This window comes from Somniosus microcephalus, unplaced genomic scaffold (assembly GCF_052327205.1).
Source record: "Somniosus microcephalus isolate GS21.2 unplaced genomic scaffold, FLI_Smic_1.0 unresolved_chr2, whole genome shotgun sequence".
In the NCBI taxonomy this organism is placed as follows: Eukaryota; Metazoa; Chordata; class Chondrichthyes; order Squaliformes; family Somniosidae; genus Somniosus; species Somniosus microcephalus.
Genome location: NW_028225180.1, coordinates 3,675,162 through 3,702,629, shown reverse-complemented (window position 1 = coordinate 3,702,629; position 27,468 = coordinate 3,675,162). Strand labels below are relative to the sequence as shown.

General features: G+C 45.3%; 1 protein-coding gene across 1 annotated transcript; it reads left to right on the top strand.

The window, feature by feature from the left end:
* The first annotated feature begins 111 nt into the window (after window positions 1-111).
* On the top strand, window positions 112-25,834 carry LOC147092045 (putative G protein-coupled receptor 139). Its single transcript, XM_085976416.1, has 2 exons — window positions 112-151; window positions 24,933-25,834. Exons 1-2 carry the CDS (start codon window positions 112-114, stop codon window positions 25,832-25,834), a joined length of 942 nt encoding a protein of 313 aa, XP_085832542.1.
* Window positions 25,835-27,468: the final 1,634 nt, after the last annotated feature.

Here is a 27,468-nt window from a genome sequence, read left to right as displayed (position 1 = left end):
TGTTCTTTCTCTTCTCGTTGCTCACATCAACTGGTGTTCAGCATGAAGATGTGCTGATTCACCAGCTGAATGAGGGTGGTAGGTGGTGACCAGCCGGAATTTACCTTGCCCATGTCTGATTGGAAGCAATGGGACTTTATTATGTCCTTAGGTAATGTTGAGGCGGCGCAAGATCTCTCCCAAACGATTGTATACCGCTGCGCCCCCACCACTGGTGTGTTTGTCCTGCCGGTGGAACAGGATATACACTGGGAGGGAGGAGTCTGGAATGTTGACTGATAGTTATGATTCTGTGACTATGATTGTGCGATAATTCACTGTTTGCAGAGCGTATCATGGAGTATTGAGACAGTTATAGGTTACTTATCTCATGGGTTTATCTTTTAAGCGTTTTCCTTTGATGCCTTGGTGTTAAACCTTTGCTCGTTTTATTATTTTCTCCTCCTCTGCAAAGCAGCATTTTAAGATTGGCTGGTTGAGGTCAATCATTAGAAACACCTTGTTGTTCTTGTTCTAGATTTACTGGACTGAGGCGGGGACATGTAAATTTGGCGGCCCTGGGAATGAAATTCCTGGTGTGAGGCGGGAGCAGTGTTATCGAGGCAGACCTGGGAATGAAATTCCTGGACTGTGGCAGCAGCAGTGTAATCTGGGTGGCGGTGGGACTTAAATTCCTGGATTGAGGCGGGAGCAGTGTAACCTAGGCGGCCCTCGGTATAAAATTCCTGGATTGAGGCAGGAACAGTTTAATCGAGGCGGTGCTGAGAATTAAATTCCTGAACTGAGGATCGGTGACATGTTATGCAGGCGCTCACATTTAATTTAAGTCTGTGTACAATAATGTGAGCTAGATTGTGATGAGGAGAATTGTTGTGGTGAGTATGGATCAATGAGTCTATTTGTTCAATGAATGTGATTAAAGCTAGTTACAGTGAGGCCTAATGATGTCAATTGCGGATTTCCCTCTGCTCTAAATAAGTAGCACCCTTCACTGTGTGACCTCACACAATCAGCGCGTTGCCTCCAAAAAAAACCCACCAGCCTCTCACAGAAGGGATGCCTTGAGTTCTAGGATCGTTAGGGAATGTCATCTTGGACAGTGGCGCTTAGCAAGAATACTTTGGACTAACAACAGGAAATGTTGAAAACACTAAGCAGGTCAGGCAGCATCTGTGGAGAGGGAAAGAGTTAACGTTTCAGGTCTGTGACCCTTCGTCAGAACTGAAACATTTTAGAGCTGGAACAGATTCTAAGCAGGTTCCGGGGCAGGAAAATTCGGGAGGGGTGGAGAAAAGAACAAAAGTGTCTTTCTGTGATAGGGTGGAAGGCAGGAGTTGTTAAATGTTGCAAAAGGAGATGGGAGAAATATCAAAAGCAGCTGCCTGAAAAAAGTAGGGACCGAGGACATGGTTCTAAATTGCGGAACTCAATGTTGAGTCCAGAATGCTGTAAAGTGCCTAATAGGAATATAAAGTGCTGTTCCTCGAGCTTAAATTGAGTGCCGTTGGAACATTGTAAGAAGCCGAGTACAGAGAGGGCAGAGTGGGAGGTGAACAGAGAATTAAAGTGGAAGGAGACCAGAAGCTTGGGGTCAAGCTTACAGACTGAACGGAAGTGTTCGCATAGCCATCACCCAATCTGCATTCTGTTTCTGAACAGTGTATTAGATACCGTATTGTGAGCAGCGAATACAGTATAGTAAATTGCAAGAAGTACAAGTAAATCGCTATTTCAACTGGAAGGAGTGTTTGGGGCCCTGGACAGTGGGAAGGGAGAAGGGAAAAAGGCAGGTGTTGCATCTCCTGCACTTGCACGGGAAGGATGCGGGGATGGGAGGGGCTGTTGGGGGTGATTAAGAAGTGGACCAGGGTATTGTGGAGGGAGCGTTTCCTTCGGAATGCTGAAAGGGAAGGGGAGGATATACAAAAGTTTTACTATCCCCTTCTCGCTGCTCTTAATGTTCCTATTAAGTATCTATGTCCAGTTATTAATTCTATGAAACACAGTCTATCGAGCAGTAGTGATACCCGCCCTCCTGAATGCCTCAGGGACATGGACCATGTAAAGCAGGCACCTCAAACCAATGGAGAATTACAACCAATGCTGCATCAGCCAGATCCTGCAAATCCATTGGCAGGATCGGTGCGCCAATGTCAGGGTTCCAGCTCAGGCGAACATCTCCAGCATTGAAGTATTGACCACAGCAATCAGCTCCGATGGATGGGCCATATTGTCCGCATGCCCGATACAAGACTCCCAAAACAAGAGCTCTACTCGGACCTCCGAAACAGCAAGTGAGCCCCAGGTGGGCAGAGGAAACACTTCAAGGACACCCTCAAATCCTCCTTGAAAATGTGCAACATCCCGACCATCATTTGGAAATCCCTGGTCCAACACCGCACAAAGTGGAGTCAGAGTGTGAAAGGCTTAGAGGGTGCAGAATTCTTAAAGTGCATCCAGGAGAGCCTATTGAGCCAGCATGTAGAAAGTCCTACAAGAGAGGGGGCGATACTGGACCTAATTCTAGGGAATGTGGCCGGGCAAGTGGTAGAAGTGTTAGTAGGTGAGCACTTTGTTGACAGTGACCATAATTCGGTGAGATTTAAGGTAGTCATGGAAAAGGAAAGTGACGGACCGGAAATAAAAGTTCTAAATTGGGGGAAGGCTGATTTTAATATGATAAGGCTGGATCTGGCCAAAGTGGACTGGGAACAGCTACTTGTAGGAAAATCCATATCGGAGCAATGGGAGTCTTTCAGAAAGGAAATTGAGAGAGTACAATGGCAACATGTTCCCGTATTGGTCAAGGGTGGGACCACCAAGCCCAGGGAACCTTGGATGTCAACGGATATGCGAGAATGGATTAGGAAAGAAGGGGGACTTTTGGCAGATACAAAGGACTAAAGACAGAGGAAGCCCTAGAGGAGTATAAAAAGTGCAGGGGGATCTTTAAAAAAGAAATTAGAAGAGCGAGGAGGGGCCATGAATTAACACTGGTGAGCAAAATAAAGGAAAATTCTAAGATTTTTATAAGTATATTAAGGGCAAGAGGTTAACTAGGAAAAGAGTAGGGCTCATTAGGGACCAAAGTGGCAATCTGTGTGTGGAGCCAGAAGATGTAGGTGGGGTTTTAAATGATTTTTTAGCATCTTTGTTCACTGTGGAGAAGGACGATGTAGACATAGAGATCGGGCAGGGGGACTGTGATATACTTGAACGTATTAGCATCGAGAGGGAGGGGGTACTACCGGTTTTAGGAGGCTTAAAAGTGGATAAATCCCTATGCCGGGACGAGATGTATCCCAGGCTGCTGTGTGAGGCAAAGGAGGAGATTGCATGGGCTCTGCCAAAAAATTTCAGAACCTCTCTGTCTACAGGGGATGTGCCAGAGGACTGGAGAATAGCTAACGCAGTACCATTATTCAAGAAGGGTAGTGGGGATAAACCAGGGAATTGCAGGCCAGTGAGACATACATCAGTGGTAGGGATATTATTGGAAAAAATTCTGAGGGACAGAATTCGCCTCCACTTGGAGAGGCAAGGATTTATCAGGGATTGTCACCATGGCTTTGTCAAGGGAAGATCATGTCTGACTAATTTGATTGGAATTTTTCGAGGGGGTGACTGGGTATGTGGATGAGAGTAGTGCAAGTGGATGTGGTAAGGCTTTCAATAAAGTCCCACATAGGAGACTGGTCAAGAAGATAGTATAAAAGGGGCGGCATTAGTGCTTGTGCACGGAGTGCTGTGCATTGAGTGCTGCTAGAGTTTGGTAAGAGGGATAAAAGTCATTTAAGTGTATTTTGTGAATTTTTGTGTTAAAAAGTTAATTATTTGAAGTGTGTTTAATTTTTAAGTGTATATTAAACTGTTAGGGAGTTTAAACCGGAAGTAGAATCCGGGTATAAAAGGGGCAGGACTAGTGCTTGTGCACGGAGTGCTGTGCATTGAGTGCGCCTAGAGTTTGGTAAGAGGGAGAGTTCGGGCAAGTGGCAGGTGAGGGTGTGTTTTTTGTTCTGTTTTGTTCCCCACTCCCCAGGCTTAGACAGGACTGCGGAAGCAGAGCAGCGAGACGAGTCAACCAAACAGGCCCCACAGACAGTATTCAAGGAGGAGGTTGGTGATCAGCTGGTTGGTTGGTTTTCTTCCTGCTCTTTTATTCCTTTAAGTTGGTAAGTCCCATTGAATAGTGGTGTAAAATATCATCTGCATCGGGTCAGAGGGTCTTCATAACTAATAATAATAAATTTAATTAATTACATAGTTATGGGTGAACAGGTGATGTGTCACTGTTGCGAAATCTGGGAGCTGGTGGACCCCATTGAGGCTCGCGGTGATTAATTTTGCTATAAGTGTTTGCTAATAGAGGAACTCAACCACCATGTTAAAGAGCTTGAGACCGAGCTTCAGACACTACGACACATCAGGGAGGGGGAGAAGTTCCTGGACTCTATGTTTCAGGAGGTGGTCACACCTATGAAATTAATTACTGCAGATGTAGTCCGTGGTCAGGGACAGGACGGTGTGACTACGAGTGAGGAAGGTACAGGGATCCAGGATGTAGTGTTGAAGGAGACGCAGCCCTTGCTCTTGTCAAGCAGGATCGAGGTTTTTACTTCCTGTGAGGGCGGGAGAGGGGACTGCAGGGAGGATGAGCAACCAGGTCACAGCACCGTGATACAGGGGGCCATGCAAGTGGAGGGAGTAAACAGAAATGTTGTAGTGGTAGGGGATAGAATCATTAGGGGGATAGATAGGGTTCTCTGCAGTCAAGAGCGGGAGTCCCGAAGGTGCCAGGGTTAAGGACATCTCTTCTGGGCTGCAAAGAAACTTGGATTGGGAGGGGGAGGATCCAGTTGTCGTGGTCCATGTTGGTGCAAACGACGTAGATAGGACAAGCAAGACGGTTCTGTTAAAGGAGTATGAGCAGCTAGGGTTCAAATTAAAAAACAGAACCTCAAGGGGAATAATCTCTGGGTTATTACCTGAGCCACAAGCGAATTTGGCTAGGATAAATAAAATTAAAGAGTTAAATGCGTGGCTTAAAGACTGGTGTGGGAGAAATGGGTTTTGCTTCTTGGGACACTGGCATCAGTACTGGGACAGGAGGGAGCTGTTCCGTTAGGAGCGACTCCACTTGGCCAGTGCTGGGACTAGAGTCCTGGCGAATCATATATCTAGGGCTGTAGAGAGGGCTTTAAACTAATTAGTGGGGGGGGGGAGGTTTCTAGAGATCAAAAAATAGAAATGACAACGGAGAAGGTCAGAGACTTAGGTAGCAGTGGGGGAATTAAAAAAACAGAACGTGTCAGGAAGGGACAGAAGGTATGGAGTAAAATGTAAAGTACTAAAAGGGGACAAAACAGGAACTAAATGTTACAAAACATATTTGAATGTTCTTTATCTGAATGCACGTAGCATTCGTAACAAAATGAATGAGTTAATGGCACAAATAACGACATATGGGTATGATTTTTTGGCCATTACAGAAACATGGCTGCAGGGTGACCATGACTGGTAATTAAACATACCAGGTTATTTAACAATCAGGAAGGACAGGCAGGAAGGGAGGGGAGGTGGGTGGCTATGTTAATAAAGGAAGGAATCACTATAATACAGAGAAATGATATTGGGTCAAAGGAGCAGGATAGTGAAACAGTTTGGGTGGAGATAAGGAATAATAAGAGGAAAAAACACTTGTGTGTGTGGTCTATAGGCCTCCGAACAGTTGCAACTCTGTTGGACGGAGTATTAATCAGGAAATAGTTGAGGCTTGTGAGAAGGGAACAGCTATAATTATGGGGGATTTTAATTATCATATTAACTGGACAAATCAAATTGGGCAGGGCTGCCATGAGGATGAGTTCATTGAGTGTATTAGGGATGGGTTTCTTGGGCAGTATGTAACTGAACCGACCAGGGGGCAAGCAACCTTAGATTTTGTCCTGTGTAATGAGACAGGATTAATTTAAAATGTCCGAATAAAGGATCCCCTTGGAATGAGAGATCATAACATGGTTGAATTCCATATTCAATTAGAGGGTGAGAAGGTTGGATCTCAAACAAGTGTGCTGAGCTTGAATAAAGGAGACTATGAAGGTATGAGAGCAGAATTGATAAGAGTGGACTGGGAAAATAGATTAAAGGGTAAGATGGTACATGATCAGTGGTGTACATTTAAGGACTTATTGTACAACTTCCAAAAAATATATATTTCACTGAGGAAAAAAGGGTGTAAAAGAAAAGAGAGCCATCCATGGCTAAGTGAAGTGATTAAGGATAGTATCAGACTAAAAACAAGGGCATATAAGGTAGCCAAATCTAGTGGGGGGATAGAAGATGGGGAAGTCTTTAAAAGACAGCAAAAAATAACGAAAAGATTAATTAAGAAAGGGAAGACAGATTATGAAAGTAAATTAGCAAAAAATATAAAAACAGACAGCAAAAGTTTCTATAGTTAAAAAAAAAAGAAAAAGGGTGACTAAAGTAAATGTTGGTCCCTTAGAGGATGAGACCGGGAAATTAATGGTGGGAAACATGGAGATGGCAAAAACGCTGAACAAGTATGTTGTATCTGCCTTTACGGTAGAGGACACTAAGAATATCCCAACACTGGACAAACAGGGGACTCGAGGGTGCAGGAGTTAAATACGATAAAATCACTAAGGAAGTCGTACTTGGTAAAATAATGGGACTCAAGGTGGATAATCCCCTGGACCTGATGGCTTGCATCCTAGGGTCTTGAGGGAAGTGGCGGTAGGGATTGTGGATGCATTGGTAATAATTTTCCAAAACTCCCTGGACTCAGCAAAGGTCCCGGCAGATTGGAAAACTGCTAATGTAACACCCTTATTTAAAAAGGGTAGTAGGCAGAAGGCTGGAAACTATCGACCTGTTAGCCTAACATCTATGGTTGGTAAAATGTTAGAGTCCATTATTAAGGAGACAGTAACGGGACATTTGAACAAACATAATTTAATAGGACAAACTCAGCATGGTTTCATGAAGGGGAAGTCATGTTTGACAAATTTGCTTGAATTTTTTGAGGAAGTAACATAAAGGGTGGATAAAGGGGAACCAGTGGACGTAGTGTATTTAGACTTCCAAAAGGCATTTGACAAGGTGCCACACAAAATATTATTGCTCAAGATAAAAAATCACGGGATTGGGGGTAATATTCTGGCGTGGGTGGAGGTTTGGGTCTCTAACAGAAAGCAGAGAGTTGGGGTAAATGGTTCGTTCTCAGACTGGCAACCAGTAACTAGTGGTGTTCCGCAGGGGTCAGTGCTGGGTCCCCAACTCTTTACATCCAAGTGTAACATATCAAAATTTGCAGATGATACAAAGACGGGACATAAAGTAATGAGTGAGGAGGACATAAAAAACCTGCAAAGGGACATTGACAGGCTAAGTAAGTGGGCAGAGATTTGGCAGATGGAATACAATACTGGAAAGTGTGAGGCTTTGCACTTTGGCAGGAAAAATCATAGAGCAATTTATTATCTTAATGGCAAGAAACTGGAAAGTACTGTAGTACAAAGGGATCTGGGGGTCCTGGTGCACGAAACTCAAAAGGTTAGTATGCAGGTGCAGCAAGTGATCAAGAAGGCCAATGGAATGTTGGCTTTTATTGCTAGGGGGATAGAATATAAAAACAGGGAGGTATTGCTGCAGTTGTACAAAGTATTGGTGAGACCGCACCTGGAATACTGCGTACAGTTTTGGTGTCCATACTTAAGAATAGATATAATTGCTCTCGAGTCAGCACAAAGAAGGTTCCCTCGGTTAATCCCGGGGATGAGGTGGTTTTCATATGAGGAGAGGTTGAGTAGATTGGGACTCTACTCATTGGAGTTCAGAAGAATGAGAGGCGATCCTGTTGAAACATCTAAGATTGTGAAGGGGCTTGATCGGGTGGATGCGGTGAGGATGTTCCCAAAAGTGGGTGAAACTAGAAGTAGGGGGCATAATCTGAGATTAAGAGGCTGCTCTTTCAAAACTGAGATGAGGAGAAACTTCTTCACTGAGAGGGTGGTGGATTTCTGGAATTTGCTGCCTCAGAAAGCTGTGGAAGCTATATCATTAAATAAATTCAAAACAGAAATAGATAGTATCCTAGAAGTAAAGGGAATTAAGGGTTACGGGGAGCGGGCAGGAAATTGGACATGAGTGTAGGTTCGGAATGGTCATGGCCTTGTGGGCAGTGGAGTGGGCCCATGGGCCATGTAGCCTGGTTCTGCTCCTACTGTGTTCTAATTCTGTGTTAGATATCAGGAGATGGTTTTATTCCTGTTCTTGGCTGGGGTGGAGATCGCCTTTACAGAAGGTAAGTACTGTAGAAAATAAAGGGACAGAGTGATCTCCTCGATGAGTTTCGATCGCCGAGATGGGTCGGATTGGAATTTCCCAGATTTTTTTCTCCCAAATTGCCATTGGGTGTTTTATCTGGTTTTTCGCCTCTCCCGGGAGATCACATGGGCTAGGGTGGATGGAGAGTGATAGAAGATTTGAGGTTAGGATCAGATCAGCCATAATCTTATTGAATGGTGGAGCAGGCTCGAGGGGCCGATTGACCTACTCCTGCTCCTATTTTTTATGTTCTAAGGTAAGAGTCCATGGGATCCAGGGTGCCTTGGCACATTGGATCCAAAACTGGCTTAGTGTCAGAAGGCAGAGGGTGATGGTGGAAGGTTGTTTTTGTGACTGGAAGCCTGTGTCCAGTGGGGTACCGCAGGGATCGGTGTTGGGTCCCTTGCTGTTTGTGGTCTAAATTAATGATTTGGATGTGAATGTAAAAGGTATGATCAGTAAGTTCGCAGATGACACGAACATTGTTGGGGTGGTAAATAGCGAGGAGGGTAGCCTCAGTCTGCAGGACGATATAGATGGGTTGGTAAGGAGGGGGGAACAGTGGCAAATGGAATTTAACCCTGAGAAGTGTGAGGTGATGCATTTTGTAGGGACTAACAAGGCAAGGGAATACACAATGGAAGGTAAGACCCTAGGAAAGACAGAGGATCAGAGGGACCTTGGAGTGCATGTACATAGATCCCTGAAGGCAGCAGAACAGGTGGATAAGGTGGTTACAAAGGCATGTGAGATACTTGCCTGCATTAGCCGAGGCTTCGAATATAAGAGCAGGGAGGTTGTGATGGAGCTTAACAAAACGCTGGTTAGGCCACAGCTGGAATACTGTGTGCAGTTCTGGTCGCCACACTGTAGGAAGGATGTGATTGATTTGGAGAGGGTGCAGAGGAAATTCACCAGGATGTTACCTGGGCTGGAGCGCTCCAGCTATGAAGAAAGACTTGACAGGCTGGGGTTGTTTTCCTTGGAGCAGAGAAGGCTGGGGGGGGGGGGACCTGATTGAGGTGTACAAAATTATGATGGGCATAGATACGGTAGATAGAAATGAACTTTATCCCTTCGTAGAGGGGTCAATAACAAAGCGGCATAGATTCAAGGTAAGGGGCAGGAGGTTTAGAGGGGATTTGGGGAAGAACTTTTACACCCAGTGGGTGGTTGGAATCTGGAACTTGCTGCCTGATGGGTGGTAGAGGCAGGAACCCTCACATCATTCAAGAAGCATTTCGATGAGCACTTGAAATACCATAGCATACAAGGCTACGGACCAAATGCTGGAAAATGGGATAAATTAGACAGAGCTTGATGGCCGGCGCGGACGCGATGGGCCGAAGGGCCTCTTTCTGTGGTGTATAACTCTACGACTCTATGACTCTATCTATGAGAAGCATCCAGGAAGGTGCTGAACACCATGAGTCTCTTCGCCGGGAGTAAGCAGAAGCCAAGCGCAGGCAGCGCAAGGAGCGCACATCAAGCCATGCACCCCGCCTACATGCCCCTTCAACCACCGTCTGCCCTACCTGTGACAGAGACTGTAGGTTGTAATTAGACTCATCAGTCACCTGTGAACTCATTTTTAGTGTGCGAGCAAGTCATTCTCGGTTCCGAAGGACTGCCTAAGAAGAGAAACCAGGTTACACTGCAATATGATTCTTGTTACTTCTGTTATTAATGGTATTCTGTGTTTCAAGATGTTGAATCTTTGTTAATGCAAGAGTTGTTGTTTAAAAAGCCCACCACATCCTCGCTGCTGTTGGTGTTCCTGGTAAGTCTCTGTATCAAGCTACGAATTCAATAAATCATGTTTAACTGTATTACTGTTCTTATAATTTCCTCTCCCCACACCCTGTCGCTACTTTTGGTGTCCCTGGTAAGTCTCTGTATCCAGCTATTCATTCTGTAAATCATGTTTATCTGTATTTCTCTCCAAGCCATTCCCCATCCCATCCGCACTGAAGTCGGCTATTTATTCTGAAGGTGATGCAGTGTTAACAAGATTCAATTGTTCTATATTCAACTCAAGAAAATATATAGGACGAGACTATTTGCTTAACGAATTCCATTCTGCAATCTACACTGAACTATTGTAACAGATCAGAGGAACATTGTCTTTGTGAGGAGAATGTTCACCGAATGACAACAAATCATCGACCTGAAACTTGAACTCTCTCTCTCTCCAAAGCTGCTGCCTGACCTGCTGAATATTTAAAATATTTTCTGTTCTTATTTCAGATTTCCAGCATCCGCAGTAATTTGCTTTTGTTTTCACCTAATGCTCGGCCTGGTTACTGACACAGTCACAGGAACAAATCATGGCAGATCACACCCATATCTTTAAATGTCTGAAATATCCGCGAATAACTCATTGCAGTCAATGTCTCCTTTCCCACCATCTCCAGTTCTGCATTAGTGGCACTGCTTCTGATGGCTAGAACAGGATTATAAGGATAAATTCTCAAAACACGTTCACTCAGCCATATTTCAATGCGTTTATTTCCAATCTTTGTTTTGAATTAACAATTGGATCCCATGTCCGCCTGTCACAGTTCAGTGGATCTCTCAGTGAGACCCAGAGTGATTCTCTGTTGCCTCCTGCTGCACTGCAGGATAAACAATCCCAGCTGATTGTAACTGAAGTACTGAGGATAAGAAACTCCTTTCATATTTCCTGGATTAAAATTACCTGCACAACTTGGTAACCAACAGGTGAAAAAGTACAAGGATAAATCTCTTCAAATTGAGTTCAAATACTTCACAAAGGTTTCGCCAGGTCGTTGCCTGTGTGATAAATCACGTGACTATGGTGCTAATAAATGCATTTAGTGGGCTATTACCTGGTCAATTATAACTATTTATTTTAATTCAGAATCCATTCCTTACAATGTTATATGGAAAATCTTCCTTTCAATGAGCTACAATTTGTGTCACAGTGTTATACAGCACAGAACGAGCCCCTCTGGCCCATTGTATCTGCACCGGCCATCAAGCGCTATCTATTCTAATCCCAATTCCCAGCACTTGGTCCGCAGCCTTGTATGCTATGGTGTTTCAAGTGCGCATCTAAATGCTTCATGAATGTTGTGAGGTTTCCTGCCTCTACCGCCCTTTCAGACACTGAGTTGCAGATTCCAACCACCCTCTGGGTTTAAAAGCGTTTCCACAATTCCCCTCCAAACCTCCTGCCTCTTACCTTGAAACTGTGCCCGCTGGTTTTTGACCCCACTACTATGGGGAAAAGTTCCTTTCTATCTAACCTATCTATGCCCCTCACAATTTTTGTACACCTCAATCAGGTCCCCCCGCAGCCATCTCTGCTCTAAAGAAAACAACCCAAGCCTGTCCAGTCTCTCTTCAGAGCTCAAACGTTCCAGCCCAGGTAACATCCTAGTGACTCTGCTCTGCAACCTCTCGAATGCAATCACATCCATCCTATTTCAGCGAACCGAGGGCCGACCAGTGCGGACCTGTGAGGAAGCACCTGAGGACAATTCAAATACCGGCGGCAGTTGGGGAGAGGCGGCTGATTCAGTGAACCGAGGCCCGACCAGAGCGGACCTGCGAGGAAGCACCTGAGGATAATTCAAATACCGGCGGCATTTGGGGAGAGGCAGCTGATTCAGCGAACCGAGGCCCGACCAGAGCGGACCTGCGAGGAAGCACCTGAGGAGAATTCAAATACTGGCAGCAGTTGCGGAGAGGCGGCTGATTCAGCGAACCGAGGCCCGTCCAGAGCGGACCTGCGAGGAAGCACCTGAGGATAATTCAAATACCGGCGGCATTTGGGGAGAGGCAGCTGATTCAGTGAACCGAGGCCCGACCAGAGCGGACCTGCGAGGAAGCACCTGAGGAGAATTCAAATACTGGCAGCAGTTGCGGAGAGGCGGCTGATTCAGCAAACCGAGGCCCGACCAGAGCGGGCTTGCGAGGAAGCACCTGAGGAGAATCAAATAGCGGTGGCAGTTGAGGAGAGGCGGCTGATTCAGCGAACCGAGGTCCGACCAGAGCGGACCTGCGAGGAAGCACCTGAGGATAATTCAAATACCGGCGGCATTTGGGGAGAGGCAGCTGATTCAGCGGACCGAGGTCCGACCAGAGCGGACCTGCGAGGAAGCACCTGAGGAGAATTCAAGTACCGGCGGCAGTTGGGGAGAGGCAGCTGATTCAGCGAACCGAGGCCCGACCAGAGCGGACCTGCGAGGAAGCACCTGAGGAGAATTCAAATACTGGCAGCAGTTGCGGAGAGGCGGCTGATTCAGCGAACCGAGGCCCGTCCAGAGCGGACCTGCGAGGAAGCACCTGAGGATAATTCAAATACCGGCGGCATTTGGGGAGAGGCAGCTGATTCAGCGAACCAAGGCCCGACCAGAGTGGACCTGCGAGGAAGCACCTGAGGAGAATTCAAATACTGGCAGCAGTTGCGGAGAGGCGGCTGATTCAGCGAACCGAGGCCCGACCAGAGCGGACTTGCGAGGAAGCACCTGAGGAGAATCAAATAGCGGCGGCAGTTGAGGAGAGGCGGCTGATTCAGCGAACCGAGGTCCGACCAGAGCGGACCTGCGAGGAAGCACCTGAAGAGAATTCAAATACCGGCGGCAGTTGGGGAGAGGTGGCTGATTCAGCGAACCGAGTCCCAACAAGAGCGGACCTGCGAGGAAGCACCTGAGGAGAATTCAAATAGCGGTGGCTGTTGGGGAGAGGCAGCTGATTCAGCGAACCGAGGCCCGACCAGAGCGGACCTGCGAGGAAGCACCTGAGGAAAATCAAATAGCGGCGGCAGTTGGGGAGAGGCGGCTGATTCAGCGAGGTGAGGCGGACCAATTTAACAGCAGAGGAGAGATGTAAAAAGTAATCCAACTGTGATGGCACCAGGAAGCAGGTAAGTGATTGGTTGGATTGGTTGGCGAGTATTTCTTTCTTTCTCCTTTTCATTACAAGCTTAAATTCTGCGGGGGGTTTTTCTGGGGTCTCTGTGGTGTAGTGGGGACAGTTGGAAAACCATTTAACTGGTGTAATTAGAGGGATTGATTTAATTTAAATCCAATTAATTAAAGGGGATAATAGCATCTATAATCGGGCAATAAATATTTTAAATTAATTGCACACAATGGAGCAGGTGATGTGTTACTGTTGCGAGATGTGGGAGCCTGTGGACCCCATTGAGGCTAACGGTGATTACTTCTGTGACAAGTGTCTGCTGCTGCAGGATCTCCAGCTCCGTGTTGATGAGCTGGAGTCTGAGCTTCAGACACTGCGACACATCAGGGAGGGGGAGAAGTACCTGGACTCTGTGCATCAGGAGGTGGTCACACCTATGAAGTTAATTAATTCAGATGTAGCCCATGGTCAGGGACAGGACGGAGTGACATTAGTAGCGAGGCAGTTACGGGGAACCAGGAGGTGTTGTTGGAGGAGCGACAGCCCTTGCTCTTATCCAACAGGTTCGAGGTTCTTACTCACTGTGGGGATGGGAGCAGGGAATGCAGGGAGGATGAGCAACCTGGCCACAGCACTGTCGAACAAGGGGCCATTCAAGAGGGGGGAGTAAATAGAAATGTTGTAGTGGTAGGGGATAGTATTATCAGCGGGATAGATAGAGTTCTCTGCAGCCAAGAGCGAGAGTCCCGTAGGCTGTGTTGCCTACCCTCTGCCAGGGTTAAGGACATCTGCTCTGGGCTGGAAAGAAACTTGCAGTGGGAGGGGGTGGATCCAGTCGTCGTGGTCCATGCTGGTTCAAACGATGTAAATAGGAATAGGAAGCCAGTTCTGTTAAAGGAGTATGAGCAGCTAGGGGTCAAACTAAAAAATACAACCTCAAGGTTAATAATCTCTGGATTATTACCTGAGCCACGAGCGAATTTGGCTAGGACAAATAAAATTAGAGAGTTAAATGCGTGGCTGAAAGACTGGTGTGTGAGAAATGGGTTTTGCTTCCAGGGACACTGGCGCCAGTACTGGGGCAGGAGGGAGCTGTTCCATTGGGACGGGCTTCACTTGGCCTGTGCTGGGACTAGAGTCCTGGCGCATCATATAACTAGGGCTGCAGAGAGGGCTTTAAACTAACTAGTGGGGAGGAGGTTCCTAGAGAGCAAATAATAAAAATGACAACAGAGAAGGTCATAGAATTAGGTAGCAGTGGGAAAATTAAAAACCAGAGCGTGTCAGGAAGGGATAGAAGGTATGGAGTAAAAGGTAAAGTAATAAAAAGGGCAAAAGCAGGAACTAAGTGTCACAAAACATATTTGAAAGTTCTCTATCTGAATGCCCGTAGCATTCGTAACAAAATAGATGAGTTAATGGCATAAATAACTACATATGGGTATGATCTTGTGGCCATTACAGAAACATGTCTGCAGGGTGACAATGCCTGGGAATTAAACATACCAGGTTATTTAACGATCAGGAAGGACAGGCAGGAATGAAGGGGAGGTGGGGTGGCTATGTTAATAAAGGAAGGAATCACTGTAATACAGAGAAAAGATATTGGGTCAAAAGATCAGGATAATGAGTTTGGGTGGAGATAAGGAATAATAAGGGGAAAAAAACACTAGTGGGCATAGTCTATAGGCCTCCGAACAGTTGCAACTCGGTTGGACGGAGTATCAATCAGGAAATCGTTGAGGCTTGTAATAAGGGAACATCTATAATTATGGGGGATTTTAACTATCATATTAATTGGGCAAATCAAATTGGGCAGGGCTGCCTTGAGGATGAGTTCATTGAGTGTATTAGGGATGGGTTTCTTGAGCAGTATGTAACTGAACCGACCAGGGGGCAAGCAAGCTTAGATCTGGTCCTGTGTAACGAGACAGGATTAATTAAAAATGTCCTAGTAAAGGATCCCCTTGGAATGAGCGACCATAACATGGTTGAATTCCATATTCAATTAGAGGGTGAGAAGGTTGGATCTCAAACAAGCGTGCTAAGCTTGAATAAAGGAGACTATGAAGGTATGAGAGCGGAATTGAGTAGAGTGGATTGGGAAAATAGATTAAAAGGTAAGACGATATATGATCAGTGGTGTACATTTAAGGAGTTATTTTACAACTTCCAAAAAATATATATTCCACTGAGAAGAAAAGGGTGTAAAAGAAAAGACAGCCATCCGTGGCTATGTAAAGAAATTAAGGATAGTTTTCGACGAAAAACAAGGGCAAATAAGGTAGCCAAATCTAGTGGGAGGACAGAGGATTGGGAAAACTTTAAAAGACAGCAAAAAATAACAAATAGATTGATTAAGAAAGGGAAGATAGTTTATGAAATAAATTGGCAAAAAATATACAAACAGATAGTAAGAGTTTTTATAGTTATATAAAATGAAAAAGGGTGGCTGAAGTAAATGTTCGTCCCTTAGAGGATGAGACAGGGAAGTTAATGGTGGGAAATATGGAGATGGCAAAAACACTGAATGAATATTTTGTATCAGTCTTTACAGTAGAGGACACTAAGAATATCCCAACACTGGACAAACAGGGGGCTATAGGGGGGGAGGAGATAAACACGATCAAAATCACCATGGAAGTGGTGCTCGGTAAAATAATGGGACTCAAGGCGGATAAATCACCTGGACCTGAGGGCTTACATCCCAGGGTCTTGAGGGAAGTGGCGGTATGGATTGTGGATGCAAAGGTAATAATTTTCCAAAACTCCCTGGACTCAGCAAATGTCCCGGCAGACTGGAAAACTGCTAATGTAACACCCTTATTTAAAAAGGGCAGTAGACAGAAGGCTGGAAACTATAGACCGGTTAGCCTAATATCTGTGGTAGGTAAAATATTGGAGTCCATTATTAAGGAGACAGTAACAGGACATTTGGATAATCATAATTTAATAGGACAAAGTCAGCATGGTTTTATGAAGGGGAAGTCATGTTTGACAAATTTGCTGGAGTTCTTTGAGGAAGTAACATATAGGGTGGATAAAGGGGAACCAGTGAACGTAGTGTATTTAGACTTCCAAAAGGCATTTGACAAGGTGCCACACAAAAGATTATTGCTTAAGATAAAAAAAAACGGGATTGGGGGTAATATTTTGGCATGGATAGAGGATTGGCTATCTAACAGAAGGCAGAGAGTTGGGATAAATGGTTCATTCTCAGACTGGCAATCAGTAACTAGTGGTTTTCCGCAGGGATCAGTGCTGGGTCCCCAACTCTTTACAATCTATATTAACGATTTGGAGGAGGGGACCGAGTGTAACATATCAATGTTTGCAGATGATACTAAGATGGGAGGGAAAGTAGTGAGTGAGGAGGACATAAAAAACCTGCAAGTGGACATAGACAGGCTAAGTAAGTGGGCAGAGATTTGGCAGATGGAATACAATATTGGAAAATGTGAGGTTATGCACTTTGGCAGGAAAAATCGTAGAGCAAGTTATTATTAATGGCAAGAAACTTTGAAGCACTGAAGTACAAAGGGATCTGGGGGTCCTGGTGCACGAAACTCAAAATGTTAGTATGCAGGTGCAGCAAGTGATTAAGAAGGCCAATGGAATGTTGGCTTTCATTGCTAGGGGGATAGAATATAAAAATAGGGAGGTATTGCTTCAGTTGTACAAGGTATTGGTGAGACCGCACCTGGAATACTGCATACAGTTCTGGTGTCCATACTTAAGAAAAGACATACTTGCTCTCGAGTCAGTACAAAGAAGGTTCCCTCGGTTATTCCCAGGGATGAGGGGATGAACATATGAGGAGTGGTTGAGTAGATTGGGACTCTACTCATTGGAGTTCAGAAGCATGAGAGGCGATCTTATTGAAACATATAAGATTGTGAAGGGGTTGGATCGGGTGGATGCGGGGAGGATGTTCCCGATGATGGGTGAAACTAGAACTAGGGGGCATAGTCTTAGAATAAGGGGCAGCTCTTTCAAAACTGAGATGAGGAGGAATTACTTCACTCACAGGGTGGTAGGCCCATGGAATATGCTGCCCCAAAAAGCTGTAGAAGCTGCATCTTTACATAAATTTATTATAGAAATAGACAGTGTCCTAGAAGTAAAGGGAATTAAGGGTTACGGGGAGCGGGCAGGAATTTGGACATGAGTCTAGGTTCGGATCGATCATGGCCCTGTGGTTAGCGGAGCGGGCCCAGGGGCCGTGTAGCCTGATCCTGCTTCTATTTCATGTGTCTAATTCTGTTGGTTTCAGGAGATAGTTCTGTGATAGAGATTGGCTGTTAGGATCAGATCAGCCATTATCTTACTGATTGGCGGAGCAGGCTCGAGGGGCCGATTGGCCTACTCCTGCTCCTATTTCTTATGTTCTTATGTTTTTATGTATTGTTTGGCGACGAGAACTGCACACAGTATTCCAGCTGTGGCCTAACTAGCGTTTTATACAATTCCATCATAAACTCCCTGCTCTTATATTTTATGCTGCGGGTAATGAATGCAAGTATCCCATATGCCCTCTTAACCACCTTATCTACCTTTCCTGCTGCCTTCAGGGATCTATGTACATGCACGCCAAGGTCCCTCTGATCCTCTGTCCTTCCTAGGGTCCTACCATTCATTGTGTATTCCCTTGCCTTGTTAGTCCTCCCAAAATGAAACACCTCACAATTTTCAGGTTTAAAATCAATTTGCCAGTGTTCTGCCCGTCTGATCAACCCGTCTATGTCGTCCTCGAGACTAAGGCTTCCCTCCTCGCTAATTACCGCTCTACCAATTTTCCTGACTTCTGCGAACTTACTGGTAATACCTCCTACATTCATATCTAAAGCATTAATGTACACTACAAACAGCAAAGGACCCAGCACCGAATCCTGCAGTACACCACTGGACACAGGCTTCCAGCCACAAAAACAACAATCGGTGATCACCCTCTGCCTCCTGCCACAAAGCCAATTTCGGATCCATTGTGCTAAATTGACCTGGATCCCATGGGCTCTTACCTTCTTGACGAGTCTCCCATGCGGGACATTGTCAAAAGCCTTACTGAATTCCATGTAGATTTCATCAACAGCACAACCCTCATCCACACATCTAGTCACTCCCTCGAAAAATTCAATCAAATTGTTTAGACATGATCTCCCGCTGACAAAGCCATGCTGGCAATCCTTGATTAATTATTGCCTCTCCAAGTGGAGACTAATTCTTTCCCTCAGAATATTATCCAATAAATTCCCAACCACTGACGTTAGCCTCATTGGCCTATAATTCTCTGGTTTAACCCTACTACCCTTCTTGAACAATGGTATTCCATCATCTGTCCTCCATTTCATTGGCAGCTCCCCTGTGGCGAGAGAGGTTCTGAAAATTTGTATCAGAGCCCCTGCAATCTTCTCCCTTGCCTCACAAAGAAGGCTGGGATGCATTGCATCTGGGACTTGTAGTGTCCGTGTGTTGATAAAGACACTGAAGACAGAAGTTGGTTCATAGGTATTTATTAAGCAAAGTCTGGGGGGGGGGTTTCTAAAGGATATACACAATACACAGGCTTATATAGCCCACGTGGCAATTACCAGCATTACGCACACCTGGGGCTCTTAAAGGCACATACACCACAATTCCTCCCCTTTTAGCTAACCAGTACATCATATTTTAAGTAATTATTAATTACATGTTATATGCAAAATAATATTCATTGATGTAATTAATTAATTATAAGTTAGTCTCTCAGGAGGCTTCCTGACTCGGTCCGGATAATGCCTCGGGGGTGTAGTAGTTTCTGGTCGTGTAGTAGGTTCTTCTGGCAAGGCTGATTCGGCTTGAATGCCAGTGTCGGGTTTTTCGGGTCCCAGTATCACCGGATCGGAGGTAGATATGGGTATCTCTACTTCATCGTTAGATGTATAGAGTGGTGGTGTAGGTTGTCCCTTTTCAGATGACTTTATGATTTGGTCATCATGGCGCCTCATTATGCTTTCTCCGATGTCCACGGTATACATTAGTGGTCGTAGTCGTGTGCAGATAGTTCCAGGCTGCCATTTCTCGGTACGGTAGTCCCGAGCCAAAACCTGTTGACATATCTTGAAGGTTCTAGTTGGCCTTTCATTCATGCCTTGAAACTGCCGGTTCTCCACGTCACTTCTGATGTTGGGCTTGACCAAATCCAGCCGGCATCTTAGGTTTCTATGGAAGAACATAATGGCGGGAGTTTGGTTGGTAACTGTATGTGTTGCATTCCTGTATGCGAATAAGAATTTATCCACCTTGTGCTGAAGTTTTATGTCTTCATTACCCATGGCCTTTATGGCCTTCTTGAAGGTCTGGACAAACCTTTCAGCCAATCCATTGGTGGCGGGATGGTATGGGGCGGACGTGTAGTGCTTAACCCCATTGATTTTTAAGAACTTTCTGAATTCTTCGGACACAAATTGCGGTCCATTATCAGAACAGATCTGTTCTGGTAGCCCATTCCTGGCAAATATGGTCCTTAATACTGTGATGGTTTTTTCCGTGGTGGTGGTGGACATCTTTATTACCTCCGGCCACTTGGAGTGTGCATCAACCGCGATTAAGAACATTGAGTCCATAAATGGACCGGCAAAGTCGATGTGTACCCTTTGCCAAGAAGATGAGGGCCACTCCCATGGATGTAGAGGGGCTTGTGGTGGATTGTTTTGGACCTTCTGGCATCCTAGGCAGCTCTTGGTCATTTCTTCGATGTCTCCATCGATACCTGGCCACCATACAAACGCCCTGGCTAGGTTCTTCATTTTCACTCCACCCAGATGCCCCTCGTGAAGCTCCTTTAGCACTTTATCCTGGAGTTTGGGTGGAATCACCACTCTGGTTCCACACATCAAGGTTCCTCGGCACACTGACAGCTGTTCTCTTCTTTGCGAGAATGCAGGCAACAGTGGTTCGCCATGTGCTGCCCATCCCTTCACTGTTAAATCGTAGACCCGTGAGAGAGTCGGGTCATTTCTTGTCTCCCTTTCAATTGCAGAATTTGTCACTGGTAGACATTCCACTATGGTAGAGTGGAATATCTCTACTGGGTCTACTGTAGGTGCCTCTTCTATCGTTGGAACAGTAGGTGCGATAAACCGTCAGCATTCCCATGCTGTTTTGACGCTTTGTATTCTATGTTGTATTGGTGTGCCCCTAGAAAAAGGGACCACCGCTGTAGCCTTTGTGCTGTCATAATGGGAACACCCTTTTTAGGGTTGAATATGGAGATGAGGGGTTGTTGGTCAGTCAACAAGGTAAATTTTTGTCCGTGTAGGTAATGGTTGAATTTCTTTACTCCCCATACCAGGCTGAGTGCTTGGCTGTCGATTTGGGCATAGTTACGCTCAGCTGAGTGCAATGAGCGTGACGCAAAAGCTATCGGCCGTTCCGAGCCATCAGGGAATTTATGCGATAATACTGCTCCTATGCCATAAGGGGATGCATCGCACGCCAGTCTGATTGGCAGTAATGGATTGTAATGAGCCAAAATTCTTTGGATGTGATTAAGTCTTTGCATTTATGGAAGGCATTTTTGCAGTCTTCGTTCCATTTCCAAATTACTCCTGTTTGCAGCAGTTCATTAAGAGGGTGTAGAAGAGTTGATAGGTTCGGTAAAAATTTATGATAGTAATTTATTAATCCCAGGAACGACCTTAATTGTGAAACATTTTCAGGTGCTGGGGCTTTTATGACCGCCTCAATTTTTTCAGGTGACTTATGCAACCCTTCCTTATTTATTATGTGGCCACAATATGATATTTGATTTCGGAAAAATTCGCACTTGGTGCGATTTGCTCGTAGGCCCCGTTTTCTCAGCCTAGTGAACACCTGCTCTAAATTGGCAAGGTGCTCGTTGTCGTTTTCTCCTGTTACAAGGATGTCGTCTAGGTAGCATTGAGTCCCCGGAATCCCTTGGAGGACTTGCTCCATAGCTCTTTGCCAGATAGCTGGAGCGGATGCTACTCCGTAAACCAGTCGATTGTACTGGTACAGACCTTTGTGTTTATTTATCGTGAGATATTTTTTAGAGGCCTCTTCAACCTCCATCTGTAGGTATGCCTGTGCCAAGTCAATTTTGGTGAAACGTTTCCCTCCGGATAGTGAGGCGAAAATATTTTCTATCCTCAGAAGAGCACACTGTACTGTGTGAAGGACCGGGTTTACAGTCACCTTGAAATCTCCACAGATGCGAATTTTTCTCTGTTCTTCAGATCCATCACCCTTCAATGCTTTCTTCATGACTGGGACGATGGGTGTTGCCCACTCGCTCCAATCTATTTTAGATAATACGCCTGCCTTTTCCAAATTCTCCAGCTCTGCTTCGACTGCTGGACGAATTGCGTATGGCACCGGTCTTGCCTTAAAAAACTTGGGAATTGCTGCATCTTCCACTTTTATTGAGGCGGTGATGCCTTTCAAGGTTCCTAGTTTCTCTTGAAACACTTCCTTGGCGTTGGCCAAGATGTCTTTTAATTGTTCAGGTATGACGTCATCGTCATTTTTTTCCTTACTGGTCACCGTCAGTGCCTGAATGGAGTGCCAGTCTAAACGTATTTTTCTGATGCATTCACGTCCCAACAGCGGTGGACCACCATCTTGTAGAACGTATAAATACAACTTCTGTATTTCCTTGCCGTTGTATACAACGGGCACCCTTATTTTTCCTTTGGGGTATACTTTCTGCCGCGTATATGTTTTCAAGATAATGGATGTGTCTTTTAAAGGTATATGCAGAAATAGCCGCTCGTAATCCCGTCGATTTATGACGGTCAGAGCTGATCCTGTATCTAGCTCCATTTTAACTGGGGACCCCGCTATTGTGAGGGTAACCCAAATGGTCTGGTAATCTTCTTTGGCAATGACATTATGTAATTTGAGAGAGCTTAGTCTCTTGTTCCCGGAGTCGCAATCGCTCTTCTGGTCCGCGGAGCCACTGTCCATCATCATTTGTAACTTTCTGTGCTTTTCCTTATTGATTCTTTCCCGTTAGTGGATTTTTTATTTACAGATCGGCACACACGTGGAATGTGTCCCATCTTTCCGCATCGCCTGCATGCTTTTTCCTTGAACCAGCAGTCCCTCTGGTCATGGGTGGATCTGCCGCAGCGATAACATCTCTCGAAACCCCGTTTCATTTCATGGGTGCCGAAGTCCTGTGGCCTTTGCGGTATCTTTGCAGCTCCTATTGCACTGAAAGCCTTGTCCAGTGTAAAATCTTTCTCAGAAGATACCTTTTTTTGTATTTCTACACTTAGGGGATCGCAGATGAATTTGTCTCGCAGAGAATCTGCCAGTCCTGCCTCGAATTGGCAGTGTAGGGTATCAACAATCTCCTCAAAATTCTTGTCCATCGGTTCGGCTGGAGTGATTAAGTTTCGCAACAGCTTGTATGTCTTTGCGCCCATTAGATCAAGAAGCAGTGAAGCTTTTTTTCATCTTCTATTCCATTTGCGGTGCAATATACCTCCACACTTTCCACATATGTCGTCCAATCCTCTATCTCGTTATCAAAAGCATCAATATTGCCAAAATTAGGCTCTCTTTCGCTATCAAAAGCATCAATATTGCCAGACTTAGGCATTTCAGAAAAGATATGGTGCTTCCCGCGCTTTTTTTTTTCTTTTCTGTAGCAAAGGTATGGCGCTTTCCGTGCTTTCCCGCCGCTGCTGCCGATAACAACGCTGTTTACTGCAGTTTGCGTTCTCTTTATTTTTAATTTACTGTTGGAGACTCGTTTCCGCCGGAGCTCTGAACGCTGACCTGCTTGCCGCACCGGCCGTCTCCCGAGTGCTCCCTCCCAGTCCGTTATTGCTTGCCTCCGATTTCGCTGCCTGTCTCAGCTGTAGAGCCCGCCGCTGGAGCCCAAGCCTGACCCCCAGGAAGGATTAGCGCAGTACCTGCCACCAGCTTGGCCAGCTGGTGAAACCACAGCTTTTCTCACTTCCTTGAGTCTTCTGGACGCCGGAGGAATCGATGTCCTTGAGGTGCTGCCGAATTGCCGGTAAGTCCGTTTCCACTTCATCGCCACTGTAGTGTCCGTGTGTTGATAAAGACACTGAAGACAGGAATTGGTTCATAGGTATTTACTAAGCAAAGTCTGGGGGGGGGTTTCTAAAGGATATACACAATACACAGGCTTATATAGCCCAAGTGGCAATTACCGGCATTACGCACACCTGGGGCTCTTAAAGGCACATACACCACAGGCCTGGTGTTTTATCCAAATTTATGCCCGCTACAACTGCTGTTACCTACTCCCTCTCAATGCTAATTTGTTCAAGTTTATCACAATCCCCCTGCCTGATCTCTGTGCCTACATCCTCCTTCTCCATAGTGAACACAGATGCAAAATATTAATATAAAACCTCACCTGCACCTTCCGGCTCTGCACACAGGCTGCCACGTTGGTCCCTAATGGCACGTACTCTTTCCCTGGTTATCTCTGTTGCCCTTAATATACTTACAAAACACCTTGTGGTTATCCTTTATTTTGCCCGCTGTTTTTTCATGCCCCCACTTCGGTCTCCTAATTTCTTTCTTATATAATCCGCTGCACTTTCTATACTGCTCTAGGGCTTCCACATGTTTTTAGTAGTTTGTATCTGCCAAAAGCCTCCCTTTCTTTCCCTAATCCATTCTTGTATATCCCATGTCATCCAGGCTTCCCTGGACTTGTTGGTTCCAGCCTTGACCTTTATGGGAACATGTTGGCGCTGTATTCTCTCTATTTGCTTTCTGAATGACTCCCACTGCTCCGATGTGGATTTTCCTACAAGTCCACTTTATCCAGATGCTGCATTATCGTGTTAAAATCGGCCTTCCCCCAATTTAGAACTTTTATTTCCAGTCCATCTTTGTCCTTTTCCATGACTACCTTAAATCTCACCAAATTATTATCACTGTATTATGTGTATTTAAAGAAAACTGTAGAAAGCACAATCTTTAACACACTTCTTACAGCCCGTTATCTTTATAACTGCAGTGCACTTGTATTTATTTTCCTTGTCATTTCATATTACAGCCTTACATTTCAAATACAATTGGCTTTAATTAATGCACGCCAAGATTGTAGTTTCTGTATTTCGCCGTTGCATTCATTTTCAGTCCCAAATATAATGGATGTTCTAACGAGGAGCAGGAATCCAAGCGGGATTTCCCCCTCTCTAACATAAAGGGCAATGAAGCGAATTGCACCGCTCCAAAAGCTGACTGATCCCGGGACACAAAGGCTTCCTGCGAGGTTCTGGTCCTTTGTGTCCCTGGTACCTCGGGCAGTACTTTTGTCTGCTGGGCTGAAGGTAGATCTAGCATTTAATCACACATTGATCTAACATCTGTTATTTTCCTGTTGTATTTGGCCCGATTTCATTGATTGATTCTTCAATGTATTCCCGATTATTTTTACAATAAACCCTGTATTCAGCTCTGCGGGTAATAGAAATAGATTATATCATTGAATGTCGCTAATGAGTTGCAGATTTCTCCTCGAATTCCTTCAAGCTGCTGCTCTTGCTCCCAGCCTGATGTATAATTTCCCTGTTTATTTCCCCTCCCAGCCTGATGTATACGTTCCCTGTTTATTTCCCCTCCCAGCCTGATATATAATTTCCCTGTTTATTTCCCCTCCCAGCCTGATGTATAATGTCTCTGGTTATTTCTCTTCCTCACAGTGAACTTAGTGACGATTATGATCCTGTCTCGGGGAAGGTGCGGTCTCTCCAAATGTGTCACTCGCTACCTGCTGGCAATGGCAGCGGCTGATCTACTGGTCGTTCTCCTCGACCTGATACTGAGGCACATTCCGATTGTTTATTTGGAACATTTTCGTTACGTGCGGTCCATCCCCATGTGTAATATCCATGCCGTCCTGCTTTATGCAGCCACAGACTGTTCTGTCTGGTTCACTGTCACTTTCACCTTTGATCGATTTGTGGCCATTTGCCACCAGAAGCTGAAAACTAAATATTGCACCAAGAAAACGGCAGCTGTGGTTCTGGGAACAGTGACTGTGCTGAGCGGTTCAAAGAACATTTTCTGGTATTTTATGTTCACAGGTTGGTATGGTCTTTGGAACATGCCCTGGTTTTGTGATGTAACAAAAGATGTTTTGAATTCACGGGTCTGGGCAGCAATCGAGCTCCTTCATTATATTCTCACACCGGGGGTCCCATTTGTTGTGATTCTGCTGCTCAATGCTCTCACCGTCAGACACATTTTAGTGTCCAGCAGAGCCCGCAGGAGACTCCGGGGTCCCAGCAGTGGGGAGAGTCCCAGAGACCCAGAGATGGAGAGCCGCAGGAAATCCATCATTTTACTGCTTGTTATCTCAGGCAATTTTATCCTGTTATGGGCAGTGTTTGTGGTGGTTTATATATGGAGCCGAATAGGGTCTATCAGGCCTGTGTCTGTAAATGCACCTCTTTATTTACAGGAATTGGGATTGATGCTGCAGATGCTGAGTTGCTGCACAAACACTGGGATTTATGCCGTGACCCAGACTAAGTTCAGAGAGCAGTTGAAGAATGTGGGGAAATATCCCTTTACCGTGATTGTAAAATTCATTAAAGGATGATGTGAAGTGGAGACTTTGCAGCCTGACAGCTCCATGGGCCTGATATTGTAGCGAGCCGCTCTCTCCTGGGCCAGCGGGGAGATTCTAAAAACAAAGATGGCGGACCCAGCAACGCGCACAAATATGACGCACTCAGCGCCCGTCAAAAAGATAGCGGCACCATTGCCCCAGACAGAAATGGGGACTCCGATCCACTGCACAAAAATGGTGGGTCCATTGCCGGCACCAAGTTGGCAGAATGCGTATCTTACAAAAAGATGGTGGTTCCGGCACCCTGCACAAAGATGGCACCATGCACAAAGGAGTCAGCTCTGGCGCTCCACACGAAGATGCCGGCTCTGGCACCCCGCTCAATAAATGCGGCTCCGACGCACGTAACAAAGATGGCAGCTCTGGTTACAACATTATGAAGCTCTATAATTAGCATAATTAATAATTTTTTTAATTAATTCTTGGACTATGGCCATCACTGTTAATGCCTGCATTCATTGGCCATCCCTAATTGCCTTGCTTAAGGTGGTGCTGAGCCGCCTAATACAATTGAGTGGTTTTCTCTGCCATTTCAGAGGGCCATTGAGAATCAAACACATTGCTGTGTGTCTGGATTCACATTGCGTCCAGAATTGGTAAAGAAGGCAGATTTCCTTCCCTGAAGGACATTAGTGAACCAGCTGTGTTTTTACGCCAATCCAGTAGATTCATGGTGACCATTACTGACAGTGTCCTTTCGTCCCAGATTTGTTTAAATATTCGAATCTAAATTCACCAGCTGTTGGGACTTGAACTCAGGATCATTCCTCCAGGCATCTTTTTAACTAGTCCAGCAGCATGCCCACTATCCTAAGGTACCCTTCAAATATATTGCCGTTCCTTCATCGTCACTGGTCAAAAGCCTGAAATTCCTTCCGTAAGAGTATTGTGGGAGAACCTTCACCACACTGACTGCAGCAGCACAACATGAAGACCCACCATTTAATCATGGGTAACTGGGGATGGGCAAGAAATACAGGCGTTGACAGTGCCTCCCATATGCTGAGAACAAATACATATAAATAATAAAATGGGAATAAAATCACTGAGTATGAAAATCACTGATTGAAACCAGGCGAGACCTGTGATCAGTGCGGGTCGTCCTGTTCCACCAAACAAATTGTCAACACAACCTGGCTTACCAATTCTATGGTTTTATGATTGATACTACGCACACATTGCCAATTTCCCTTTATTTTCAAAAGATCCTTGATAATGTACCACATATTACCAGAACTGACGCCCACGGGAATAAAGTGGCAGTGGCACCAGTGAGTGTTGCGAGGTATATCAGTATTACAGTGACTGGTGTGGGGAATAACAGTCCAGAGTGGGCACGTATCAGAGTGTAGCAGTTAGGGTTGTGAATATAGCATAGTGTTACAGTGAGGGGTGTGGGGTATATCACAATTTTACAGTGACTGGTGTGGGGTATATCAGAGTGTTACAGTAAGGGGTGAGGGGTATATCAGAGTGTTACACTGAGTGGTGCAGTATATCAGAGTGTTACATTGAGGTGTGTAGGTTATATCAAAGTCTTACAGTGACGTGTTTTGGGGTATATCAGAGTGTTACAGCAAGGGGTGTGGGTACATCAGAGTGTC

Coding starts and splice junctions, on each gene's coding strand:
- LOC147092045 (XM_085976416.1), top strand. CDS start 112: ATGTCTGATTGGAAGCAATGGGACTTTATTATGTCCTTAG. Junction 152..24,932: donor GGACTTTATTATGTCCTTAG/GTAATGTTGAGG, acceptor TCTTCCTCACAG/TGAACTTAGTGACGATTATG.